Source organism: Condylura cristata, unplaced genomic scaffold (genome assembly GCF_000260355.1).
Source record: "Condylura cristata isolate star-nosed mole 26May11 unplaced genomic scaffold, ConCri1.0 scaffold00025, whole genome shotgun sequence".
Lineage (NCBI taxonomy): Eukaryota > Metazoa > Chordata > Mammalia > Eulipotyphla > Talpidae > Condylura > Condylura cristata.
The window spans coordinates 32,180,563-32,192,998 of NW_004567126.1; the positions used below are offsets into that span (position 1 = coordinate 32,180,563).

The following is a 12,436-nucleotide window of genomic DNA, read 5'->3' on the forward strand; positions in this document are numbered from 1 at the left end:
GTTGACTCATACCTTAGCCCAAACTTGGGGATATGTTGGACTTCTTCAAATCTGGCATCTCTCACCCTTGAACTCCTACTGGAGCTCTGTGTGCCACACAACTTTCGTAGGCTCTGTTCATTTTCTTCTTTGCCTTTCCTGCCTGCTGCTTAAGCCATATCATCTCTGTTAGCTGGCCTCCAGCTTTGTGGGTCATCTCTTCTCTCTGTTCAAATATGCAGAGAAGCCTTCTAGTTAATTTCTAATTTCAGGTATCATGGTTGTGTTCCGGAGTTTCTAGCTGACTGTAAGGTTCCCTATTGCTGATTCTGAGAGATCCCCCTGTAGTTCCAGTGTTTTTGTGGTGCCTGATCCCACCATTCACTTTGGCACGACTCGAACCAGCTTCTAGCACTTTCTAAAGCACATGTGTGCAAATATATATGTATATAAAATTACTGACTATAATATCAGTCTAGTAGGTGGTGGCTATATTACTTTTTAAAACTATACTATATGAATTTTAATAAAGTATGAAAAAAAAAAACAGGCATAATGGACACCAGGCTTTCCAGAGACACCGAAGAGAATCACAAAATATACGTGTAAAATAACATACTATCACAAAACATGTAAATCAGTGTAAATTACACATTTATACATTTGCTTTAGCGAGACACTGGATTTGCCAGCAATGCTTGGATGAGATGGCATTCATCTATAAAACATCAATCTGCACAAAATCATAATGCATAAGTTTCTCTTTTTGGTTACATGTTAAATAAAGACGTTTGAAAGAAGATGCAGAGAAAATAAAAATGCGGCGCTAAAACCTGAAAGACTAGAAGCCGTAGACCTCCAGGCCGCCACTGCCTGAGTGGTCACGCGTGGGGAGCTTCCACCCAGCTGCTTACTGCACGTTTGACTCAGTGGATCTGAGTGGGGCCTGGGAACTGCATTCAAGGAATCTCTTGGATAACGCTGATCCTGTTTTTTTGGGGGGTCTCATTTTGAGGCGCTATGCTGCCTTTGGACCAAAGACTGCATGTCCACCAAGTAGTGACAAAAATGGAAAGAGCAGAGAGACGCATCCAAAGTGTTGATTTCCCCCAAGGAGGGCAGCTGGAGCCAAGTAGCACCTGTCTGATCCCCTGACCTGGAATAAAGGCACCCCGTTTCTGTGCCCTGGGATGATGAATGGTCTTTCTCTTTCCTGGCAGTTATTTCACCCACATGGAGTCACCCAATCAGACACATGCTTCAGAATTTCTCCTTTTGGGATTTTCAGAAAGGTCAGAGATTCAGTTTATCATTTTTGGGCTCTTCCTGGCCATGTACCTGGCGGCCGTGCTGGGGAACCTGCTCCTCATCCTGGCCGTCGGCGCCGACCCCCACCTGCACACCCCCATGTACTTCTTCCTCTCCAACCTGTCCCTGGCGGACATCTGCTTCACCTCCACCACCGTACCCAAGATGCTGGTGAACATCCAGGTGCAGAGCAAAATCATAACATATAGAGGCTGCCTTGGCCAGATATTTTTTTTCATTGTGTTTGGATGTCTGGACAATCTCCTCCTGGCCGTCATGGCCTACGACCGCTTCGTGGCCATCTGCCACCCCCTGCACTACTTGGTCATCATGAGCCCCCGGCTCTGTGGATGGCTGGCCCTAGGTTCCTGGTGCCTGAGTGTCCTCGGCTCCCTTCTCAAGACCTTGACTGTTCTGAGACTTTCCTTTGGCACAAACGTGGAAATTCCACACTTCTTTTGCGACCTCCCCGAGGTCCTGAAGCAGGCCTGTTCCGACACCCTTATCAATAACACAGTGGTCTACTTCACCACGGGCCTCCTGGCCGTCATTCCTTTCAGTGGCATCCTTTTCTCTTACTATAAGATCGTTTGCTCCATTTTGAGGGTGTCCTCAGCTGGAGGCAAGCACAGAGCCTTCTCTACCTGCGGCTCTCACCTCCTGGCGGTGTGCCTGTTCTACGGCACGGGCCTGGGCGTGTACCTCAGCTCTGCGGCCACCTCATCTTCCAGCTCAAGTCTAGTGGCTTCAGTGATGTACACCACAGTCACCCCCATGTTGAACCCCTTCATCTACAGTCTGAGGAACAGGGACATAAAGGGGGCCTTGGGGAGACTCCTTGGCAGGCTGGCACCACCCAGGCATGGGGCCGTTACAGGATTCTCGTGGTAGCTGGTGTGCTAGGACCAAAAGTCTGGACACTTGGTCCAATATTTGCATTTTTCCTAATTTTACATGGCTCTTTCTGCCCCCTTTTTCTTCATGTTATTTCTTGGGTTTCCTTTTTCATTTTATACCTAGTCATTTTAATCTTATATGAATATAACTTCTATTTTCTCAGGTATCTCTAATAATAGATTAAAAAGAAAGTCAACTCCTATGTGTTCATTATATATCCTCAGAGTAATGGGGTGTGTATCTATTTTGATGCTGCCCTGCAAACTCATTTAAAGAGACCCCTCTTTTATTTGAATGAATGCCATAAAATATTAGCTTCAGTTCCACTGGTCTGTGTGTCTATTTTTAGTCCAATGTTATGCTGTTTTAACTTCTATAGTTTTGAAATATAGTTTGAAATCTGGGAGCATAAAAGTTATCATACCAAATAGGAGAAATTATTTGTGCATTGTATCTCTGATAAAGTAATAATATCTACAAAGAAGTCAAAAGCTCAATACCATTAAACCAAATAACCCAATGGAAAATGGCCAGAAGAACTACATAGACACTTTTCCAAAGACTTGCAGATGGTCAACAAGCACATGAAAAAATGCTCATCACCACTTATCAAAACTAAACCAAAAAACTCCATAGAAATAGGTCTACCGAGCGGAGGCCTCTAGAGGGCGAGCAGTAGAGCGAAGCAGAGGGAGGAAGGGAAGGGCGGGCTATGGAGAGTAAAGTAATCCTTTTTCATGCTCTGTATCTACACGTGAAGTATGGTAGACTGGCGTTTGTCCATTTTGCTTATGGAATAAACACTATTTGAAATAAGTAGTCTTTTGCCCAATTGTCACCTAGTATTAAAATATTTTGAAAGCATATACAGATTTTATCAATTCCTCCAAGAAAATAGCAAAGCTAGTTTTCCTAGTACCTTTTTTTTTTTTTTTTTCAGTGAGGGCGACATTAGTTCACAACACTGTTGATGGTTCAGAACTACAGGCTCCGCCACCCCCACATGCACCGGCATCCTCCACCACTGCCCATTCTGCTGCAGGGGTACATCCCTTCCTCTGTACCCCGTCCCCGGCAGCCTAATCTTTACAGTCAGACTTATCAGTTTGTTTTGTTTGATCTGACTCTGATTTCTCTGATTTCACATGAGTGAAACAACGTGTCTTTCTCCTGAATTATTTAGCTCAACAATATGCCCTCCATAAATGTCAGGGCATGTCCAGTCATGGTATCATCAAGGGCCTGAGTCCATCTTTTTCACAGTCGAATAGTATTCCACTGTACATACATCTAACGCCTCTTCTCCCTCTACTCACATGTCCTGGGTCACTTAAGCTGCCCCCATGCCTTGGCGACTCTAGATCGTACCCCACTGCTGGCCCGTCTCTCTGCGGCATCAGACTCCAGTCTGCAGACTGTGCACTCCCAAGGAGCCTCACAGGCCACTGGCGGAGAGGTGGGGCAGGGGAGCACAGCATATTGCGTGGTCCCTGTTCCCAATACTGGGGACCCACGGAGAGCACCCCAGCTCCTATGCCCACGTGTGCTCTCAGTCACTGCTCTCCCCTCACCAGGGCTGTCATCAGGGAGCAGCCTCCCACCCAAGATCAGGGACTCCAGGCATTTCTCTCTACCACCTCTTGTTTAACGAAGCACGAAACTCTCCAATGTCCCTTCTGGTACCGTCCGCGCTGACCGCTAGTACTCAAGGAGTGTCCCTGTTTCACGAGAGCCCTGGGTCTTGTGGGTGCTGCGCCAGGATTGATTAGCTTTCAGGTTATTGTCCCAGGAGCAAGGCAGGAACATTCTCTGATGCCGCCTTTGACCAAGTGCCCTCCTCTAACCCTCACGCCAACTCCGCTCGGTGCCCCCGTCTCCTCTCTCGGCACAGAGAGCCGGGGACAGGCTAGGCAGCAGCTTTCCTATGGTCACAGCAACGTGGTGAAGGGAAAAGTGTGCCACCTGACGTGGCCACTGCCTAATTCCCTTTTGCCCGCCACCACCCCTTATGCCCCTTCAGAACTGTCTCCTCCTTAACCTCGAAAATGTCACTTCATTTAGCAGCTTCATTAAGGTCACCTGCTTTTACAAATGCTCTGTTTGGCTCAACTGTCCCCTGCACACACGCCCACTGTTCCCCTGGCTGCTAGAAGGGCAATCGGAGACCCTGACTTGGCCTGGAGGTCAGGCAGCTCCTGCCTCAGCAGGCTGTCTGCCCCGCTCTGGCGGTGAAGTACAGGCGCGATTTAGAGGTTGCTCAGACAAGAGCTGCTCGGGCCGAGGACGGTGACCTGGCGCCCGCGGCAGCGGCAACACTGGACTGAGCAGGCCTCGGGCCTACCCGGGGCCACGGATGCGTGGCCGTGACGAGTCCCCACTCATGGACCCGCATCCGCAGCCACAGCCGTCGCCTTCCGGAGTCGCAGACACAGAGCTGCTATAGTCACAGCGCGATGAGAACAAAAAGAAAGTCCTTCTTGCTTTTGCAGAAGTGTGATGGGGCCCTCCCCGGTGGCACAGCGAGCAGGGCACAGCGCTGCAAGCCGCCGCAGCCTCTGCGGTGGAGTCCGATCCCCGCCCCGAGGGTGACCCCAGGGCGCAGCAGGCCTCTCTTGACCCACCCGCTGCTCCCCTCAGCAGTGTGCTTCCTCAGTCTGCCTGTTCAGCTCCCCACTCTGTCTCTGGAGAATCCTCTCACCCCCTGCACCTCTGGCCTGCACCCCAGTTCTGTGTGCATCAATAAAGAAATCTTTTTTTTTTTTTTAAAGTGCATGAGAACAAGGACTGTGGTGTCTGAGGTTTTACACAGAGGAACTCGGTTCTCTGCTTTGTTAGTGAGGACTGACAATACTGGAGTACTGGGGGGTCTGTGCCCCCACGTTTGTGCCTTGATGATTCAGGGCGTGAGATGGGTCCCTCAGGCACAGACATCTTGAAACCGGAGCACTGGGTTGGACACGGTGCTGCAGCTTGCCCTCTGGAAGGGGAGCTCATGGCAAAGGAGCAACTGAACATGGATTCACTTGACATCTCATCGAGTCTCTTGGGAGCAGAGAGTCATTAAGAAAACTTTCCCGGAGTCTGGTCCAGCGTCCACAGGGAAATCAAGAGCTGAGAGCTGGGAGCAAGGAGACTGGAGCATAGTGAGAGCCGCTGTAAATACCTGGCCAGTGTCGGTACCTCAACCTGTCCAGCCCGGGTCTGTAAGGACGTGGCGCTGTTTCCGGAGCCTGCTCGGGCCCAGCACCGCCTCACGCGAGCACAGCCCGTCTCTGTCAGCAAGGCCGCTCCATGGAGAAGCCCGCCTCGGATCGCCCACCCAGGTGAGTCTGGAGCCAGGCAGGTACTGCTGAAAGACCCAGAGAAAACAGACTGAGAAATTCTGCCGCAGGTCACACGCGATCAAAACAGGCCCAGGGACAAGACGCTGCCATGACTTGCTTGACGGACTCACTGTTTATAAAGAATTTACTTACTTGTGGATAGGAAATGTCCGCTGCCCTCAGCAGCACAAGAGCGTGCAGATAAGAGAGAGGCAGGACGAGAACATTTTTGGATGAGGCGGAAGGAGGGACGGGGCTCACGAGGTCCCCGCGGGGGGACACGGCCAAGATGTCTTGGAGCTAAAGCGGGAGGGAAATGAAGTGTTAGACGTGGGGGTGCCCTGAGCGGGGGTCTGCGAGAAGGCCCCTGGGCCAGAGAGAGCCCCTGGCGACGGGGTCAGCAGAGGGGCGTCACAGCCCGCCCCACGCAGTGTCGCTCAGCGGAGGCTGCTCGGTCGGCGTCCGTGGGGGCGGGAGAGCGTCCCGAGCGGCCTTCTGCTCCCTGCACATGTGCGCAGCTTTGCTTGCTGGCATTTTACTTCAACTACAAGCTGGCTGTGCTCTTTTTCACGGGTTATGTACTTCTGGGGCCTGAGTCTTCACTCTGGTTTGAGTCAAATATTCAAACAGAATTGGAGTTTTGCAAAGTAAACGCCTGGCGCCCAGGTCTTCCTAAGCGTGTCGGTCTCTGGGCAGCATGTGTGAAAACGCCCGACGCGGTGGCCACACCCCTGTGTCTTTCACACAGGCTGTGGCCTCGTCAATCGCAGTGACCGTTACACGCAATCCTCACAGCTTGCATTTGCTTCCTCATCACTACGTTGCCCCACCTCCGTGATTTGATCTGCTATGTTTTCGTTGAGATTTGATACAAAACTGTAAGGTGGAGAAAAACACGTTGATCTGATCTATTTATATCTTGCAACCTGATTACCACGGTAGCATTAACTGACGCCTCCTCAACACACACATAACTAGTGTTGATCTTTGTCATGAAACAATCACCAGGTAGTCTCTTGGCAACCCTGAAGGCTACAGTGAAGGACTGTTCGCCGTCGTCACAGTGCATTGGCTTTCCAGAGCCTCGTTCATCCAACCGGCTTCTTCCAGAGCCCCCCACCCCGGCCGGTGTCAGCAGTTCTAGTGTCTGTGTTGGGACCGGACACGTAAACGAAACCCGGCGTCTGCTTCCCTGGGGCTGGTCACGCGGCACAGCGTCTCTGATGCCTGTGTTGCCGCAAAAGGCAGCGAGTGCTTCTTGGGCTCTGTTATCGGTGTTCTACAGGGTGTGTGTCAGAGCACAACACCCGTGTGCGCCCCGCACATCCCACGTTCCACACCGCGGACATTTCAGAGCGGCGGCTCGCCAGCGCGCCCGCATCCGTAGTGCAGCATTCCCTTCACTCACCCACGGACGGCTCGCAGGCCAGTCCTCCCCTGGGGCTCCACAAACACGGGGCGCTGCTTTCACCCCTTTGTGCGCACATGAGCAGGTCACGCGGGCGTCTCTGCTGCTTTGAGGCGCCTCTGTATCCCGTGTGTTCCGACAACAGCCCCCGCGTCCCCGCCTCCCGGACCCCGCCTGCGCCCTCAGCGGCCAGCGCCTTTCCGCAGTCTACTGGAAGCCGATGCTGTTTTTCTAGGTGGAAATGGCAGCTTTGGGGCTGCTCTGGGAAAAGAGATTTGCCACTTTTCATCTTCAAGTTTGCCGGTTCCTTCTTAGAGAACCACGCAGATGAGGTTTCGCTCTTCGCCATCTTTTCTTCACAAAGCTTGTGGTGACTCCTGCATCCTTGCTGGTCCTGCTGCGCTCTACAGGGTGCATGGGACCTGCTATTCTATTTATCTTTTCCTTTTTAAAAAGATTTATTTATTGATGCACACAGAACTGGGGTGCAGGCCAGGGGTACGGGGGGTGAGAGGCTTCACCAGAGACAGAGTGGGGAGCAGAACAGGCAGATCGACGAAGTCCACTGCTGAGGGGGGCAGCGGGGAGACAGGGAGGTCTGCGGCGCCCCGGGGTCACCTCCAGGGCGGGGACCAGACTGGCACTGCAGGGGCTGCGGCAGCTGCTGCGTCCTCACCCCCAGGGAGCGCCCCACTCCGTTTGTCGTATAAATGACTATTCCTTGGCATATTTTCTGTGGGGTGGAATCGCAAAAGTGAACAAGCTCACCGAAGTCCCTGCCCGCTCGGAGCTGCCACTCCGACAGGCGGCCGAGCGCGTGCCCTGCCATGGTCAGGAGTAAGCGCCGAGGGCGGCCTACGCGGCCATGGCGACGTCTGGGGGCCTCTGCTGGCCGGGCAAGGAGCAAAGCGGACCCGGTTACCTGTGCCAAAGGCGAGGTCAAAGCCTAAAGCCCCAGGAGAACAAGGACAATGCCGCAGACACCGGCCTCCAGAGCAGGGGCTCTCACGACTGCGTCCTGCAGCCAGGCCAGGGCGGAATCCCACAAAGCCAGTCAGATCGGGAGGCTCAGGTGGGGCTGGCTCAGCCAGCTGGGCGGCCCCTGGAGCCGGGGTTCTCTGCGCCCCCCCACCCCGCTTTTCAGCCGGTTCCTTACTTCTGCCCCCGCCCCCCCCAGACCGACCCTTTACCGGCTCTCGCCTTTCGCAGTGCGTTGCAGACACTTTCCTGTTGCCTGAAGACAGACCCGTCTTCTGCTCGGGGAGCTCACCCAGCAGCACGCACGCAGGCATGACCCGCACGTGTACCGCGGGCGCACAGAGGGGAACTGCCGGCAGCGCCCCGTGGGCTTCCCGCGTGTCGTCGTCACACCCCGCTTCGCCATCACCGCCTCTGACCCCCGTGGTGTGCGTCTCTGGAGACGAAACCCCCCTTGGGGTTCTCCGTGCCCCCTCTGGCATCTCCCTGCCTGTCTTTCTCAATTGCGGCCTCTCCGTGAGTCCTCATAGCTCACGCACTGTGCTTATGCGCAGCGGCGGCTCCCACCTAGGCCGGGGGTGGGTGTCGGCGTCCAGGGAATGATTTCTCACCTTCAGTCACGGGCAGGCTCTTGGAGACGGCAACTGTAAGCGACACGGCAAAACCAACTCTATCACAAGTCAGTCGGTATAAGCAGGAACTAAACTTCCTAAGGCGGATTTCCAGTCACAGAAACGTCACCGACCTGCTCAGGAAAGGCGCTGGCACTTCAAATAGGGAACAGCGTTTGTATCCATTCACCCACCCATTTGTCTTCCAACCAACCAGCTGATTCCAGTCAGGGGCCTGCCCAGGCGGGGGTGGGGGCAAGGGCCAGCTGACAGGATGCTGTCCAGGCAGGGCAGCAGGCACCCACGGCGCTCACTCACAGATGTGGCCCAGTCTAACACAGTGACACAGATCTGCCAGATGACCCAGTAATTCCACTCCTCTGCCTCTGTCCCCCAACGTCCAAACACTCAACTGAAAGCACCCTGCGGTCCCGGTTTCTAAGCCCTGCACATTAGGGCTGAGTCCTCCCGTCACGTGAGCAGAAGGAGCTGTTGCCCATACACCGTGGAGTACTACTCGGTCATCAAAAAGATAAATGAACGCCGTTTGCGCAACACGGGCGGGCTGCGGTCAAAGGTGAAGTCAGTCACGACAGCAGCGCCAGCAGTCAGGCGGTGTGGCCTGCAAGCCAGTGAAGTCAGTCATGACGGCAGCGCCAGCAGTCAGGCGGTGTGGCCTGCGAGCCAGTGAAGTCAGTCACGACGGCAGCGCCAGCAGTCAGGCGGTGTGGCCTGCGACACTGAAGCAGCAGCCACCATGAAGCAGCGGCGTTCCCAGGCGGAGCCAAGTCTGGGCGGCTGCGCAGGCCGTGGCACAGGGCAGGCTGGGGCGAGGGCGGAGGCCTCAGTCTGGGGACCCCATGCCGCAGTCAAGTAGCGCGGGAGCACACCCGGGAACCCCTCGGCACCCAGAGCCCCAACCTGCAGCCCGAGCGCCTGCCGTCGTTTACCTCAGGCCGGGACGGCTGGCTCTTCCCAGCCACCACTCCCGGCGGGGTCTGCTCCCCTCGGGGCCTCCCTCTCCCAGGGGTGTGTGGGGCTGAAGGCGGCGACGGCCGCCCTCTGGCAAGGACCGCAGGGCCCACGCTGACCGGAGAAGTGGCCTTCTAGACAGACGTTCAGCGCTGAGGCAAGACCACGTGGAGGGGAGGAAACTACCGGTCGTGGGAGTCAAGTCACGGACAGCTGCTCCGTGGCCACAACTTGCCGCAGGCGCGTGCGGGACGCAGCAGGTAGGTGGCACAGCCCAGCGCCCCCCGCCCGCAGCCCCTGCCCACAGCGCCCGGCCGTCCAGCCCGGCTCGGCGCCGCTCCGCAGGGGCCTCTTTCTCGGGCTGCGTGGCCTGCCCAGTGTCCTCCTGCCACACGCTGGCGCGTCCTTCAGCACACACCCCTGCCTCAGCTCTTTCTGCTCAGAGGCTCCTCATCGTGATTGTAGGAGTTTCCTCTGGATTCCACCTCTTCATCCACCCGCATTATTTTACTTAACAATAAAAATCACCACATGAAATAGCGTTTGCAGAGACCACACACAGACTTAGGAGAAAACTTGTTTGGGGCTAGGGTTTTCCTTAAACAGAAAAGATTTATTTATTTATTATTTATGTATAGAAGAACTGGGGTGCAGGCCCGAGGTGCCAGGGTGAGAGGACTCCCCAGAGACAGAGTGGGGGACAGCACCGGCTGACTGATCAAGCCCACTGCGGAAGGGGCAGCGGGGAGACAGGAGGGGTGTGCCTGCCCTGGGGTCCCTCCCTGGCCGGGTCCGACTCGGGCTGTCTCCATGGTCCAGCGTCCAGCTGAGACTCAGCCCCCGGCTTAGGGGTGTTTAGAGTCAGCCTCTCTGCTTTTTCTCCATGATGCCAACAACATTTGCATAATACAATCGGCCAAAAGTATTTAAGAGAATATCTGAGGAAATGCCAAAGAAAATTTTGACTTGGAAAGATGTTTGCAGCAGAGGCAAACCGGCTAATTATTTTCAGCATCGAGGGAAGGGGGGCGGCTGGGCCCAGCACTGCGGGCAGCAGAAGGCGCCACGGTGGGCACCCGCGCGGAGCGCGCGTCCGCCTGCCTCGTGCGGGCAGACTTACACGACTCTCGTTTCCACCCCAGCAGCGTGACCAGCCAGCTGGACCTGGGAAACCAAAGCCGCACGGCCACCTTTATCCTGCTGGGGCTGTCGGAAGACGCCTCGCTGCAGCCGCTGCTCTTCGGGCTCTTCCTGGCCATGTACCTGGCGGCCGTGCTGGGGAACCTGCTCCTCATCCTGGCCGTCGGCGCCGACCCCCGCCTGCACATCCCCATGTACTTCTTCCTCTGCAACCTGTCCCTGGCGGACATCTGCTTCACCTCCACCACCGTCCCCAAGATGCTGGTGAACCTCCAGACGCAGAGCAAGGCCATCTCCTACGCGGGCTGCCTCACCCAGATGTTTTTCTTCATCCTTTTTGGGGGACTGGACAACTTCCTCCTGACCGTGATGGCTTATGACCGCTTCGTGGCCATCTGCCACCCCCTGCACTACGCGGTCATCATGAACCCCAGGTTCTGCGGCCTCCTGGTTCTTGCATCCTGGGTGCTGAGCTTTCTGGACTCTCTGCTACACAGCTTGATGGTTCTGCGGCTGGCCTTCTGCACACAGCCGCAGATACCGTACTTCTTCTGCGAGCTGAACCAGGTGCTGCGGCTTGCCTGCTCCGACACCTTCCTCAACGAGCTGGTGATCTATTTCGTGATGGTGGTGCTGGGCATCATTCCTTTCAGCGGCATCTTCTTCTCTTACTCCAAGATTGTAACCTCTGTTTTGAAAATCTCATCAGCGAGTGGCAAGCACAGGGCCTTCTCCACCTGCGGCTCTCACCTCTGCATGATCTCCCTGTTCTACGGGACCGGGTTCGGCGTGTACCTCAGCTCTGCTGCCCCCCAAGACTCCAGGGACAGTGCAATAGCCTCGGTGATGTACACGGTGGTCACCCCCATGCTGAACCCCTTCATCTACAGCCTCAGAAACAAGGACATAAAGCAGGCCCTGGTGAAACTCTTGAGCTGAAGAGCAGCCCCACGGGGCGGGGACTCCCCACGTGGCCTGGTCACGAGCAGCAGGGCGCAGAGGCCGTGAACGATGTCCTGATTCTGGCATCAGGCAGTCAGCGATGTTCTGTGGTTTATCTTATCGACAGAGCTTGATATCAGTTTTTTATACATAATGAATATGTTTTCGGTATTTCCTTTGTTATTTTTAACTGTTCTGTAGACTGGGTTCAGTATGAAGGGAACATAATCTGTGTGAAGTTTTCTTCACTGAAATGTTTGGGTACTTGCAAAAGAATAGAAAGAAACGGGGGAAAATATGCACAACTGTATCAGGTAAAAACAAGCAACTGATGGATTATCTGCAGAAAAACCTTGTCATAGCAAAGCATACATGAGTTCAAGGGTTATGCTGACCTCAGAAAATATGGGTCTGGAACTGAACTTGCAGAAAACTAGGCTGACAATCACCCAGCTGAAGCAGAAAACTAGGCTGACAATAACCCGGCAGGGCCTGCGTGAGGAACGTGCCTCGTGACGGCTGAGCACATCCTGCACGTATCTGAGTGATGTTCCGCCGACGTGGATGGGCCACTGTTTCTCTCTCATTGGGTTTAATACGTTCCCGTGAAATTCTGATGGAGATCTATACTCACTGAGAATAGCGGCCAAAAGCTAGGGTTAATTTAAAACAAAATAAGCAATACTTTTTCCTGACAATGTATCCACCAGAAGATGGCAATGTAGACTCAAATGTTACTGGTGGCAGGAAATTAAATAATCTAACAGAAGACAGAAATCCACTGATTAAATTCACTTGACTCAGATAATTTCCCTGTGCCAAGATGCTTTATGTCTTCTTTTTATGGATGCTTTAAAGCCACAAAAAGTCATTCATTT

At 54.2% G+C, this 12,436-nt stretch overlaps 2 protein-coding genes across 2 annotated transcripts; both read left to right on the forward strand.

The window, feature by feature from the left end:
- Positions 1-1,212: 1,212 nt before the first annotated feature.
- LOC105854057 (olfactory receptor 7C1-like) lies at positions 1,213-2,178 on the forward strand. The gene has a single exon (XM_012729461.1). It carries the CDS (start codon positions 1,213-1,215, stop codon positions 2,176-2,178), a length of 966 nt encoding a protein of 321 aa, XP_012584915.1.
- Positions 2,179-10,652: 8,474 nt separating this feature from the next.
- Positions 10,653-11,555, forward strand: LOC101632670 (olfactory receptor 7C1-like). The gene has a single exon (XM_012729507.1). The coding sequence runs from the start codon at positions 10,734-10,736 to the stop codon at positions 11,553-11,555; it is 822 nt and encodes a 273-aa protein (XP_012584961.1). The 5' UTR covers positions 10,653-10,733.
- The last annotated feature ends 881 nt before the right edge of the window (positions 11,556-12,436 follow it).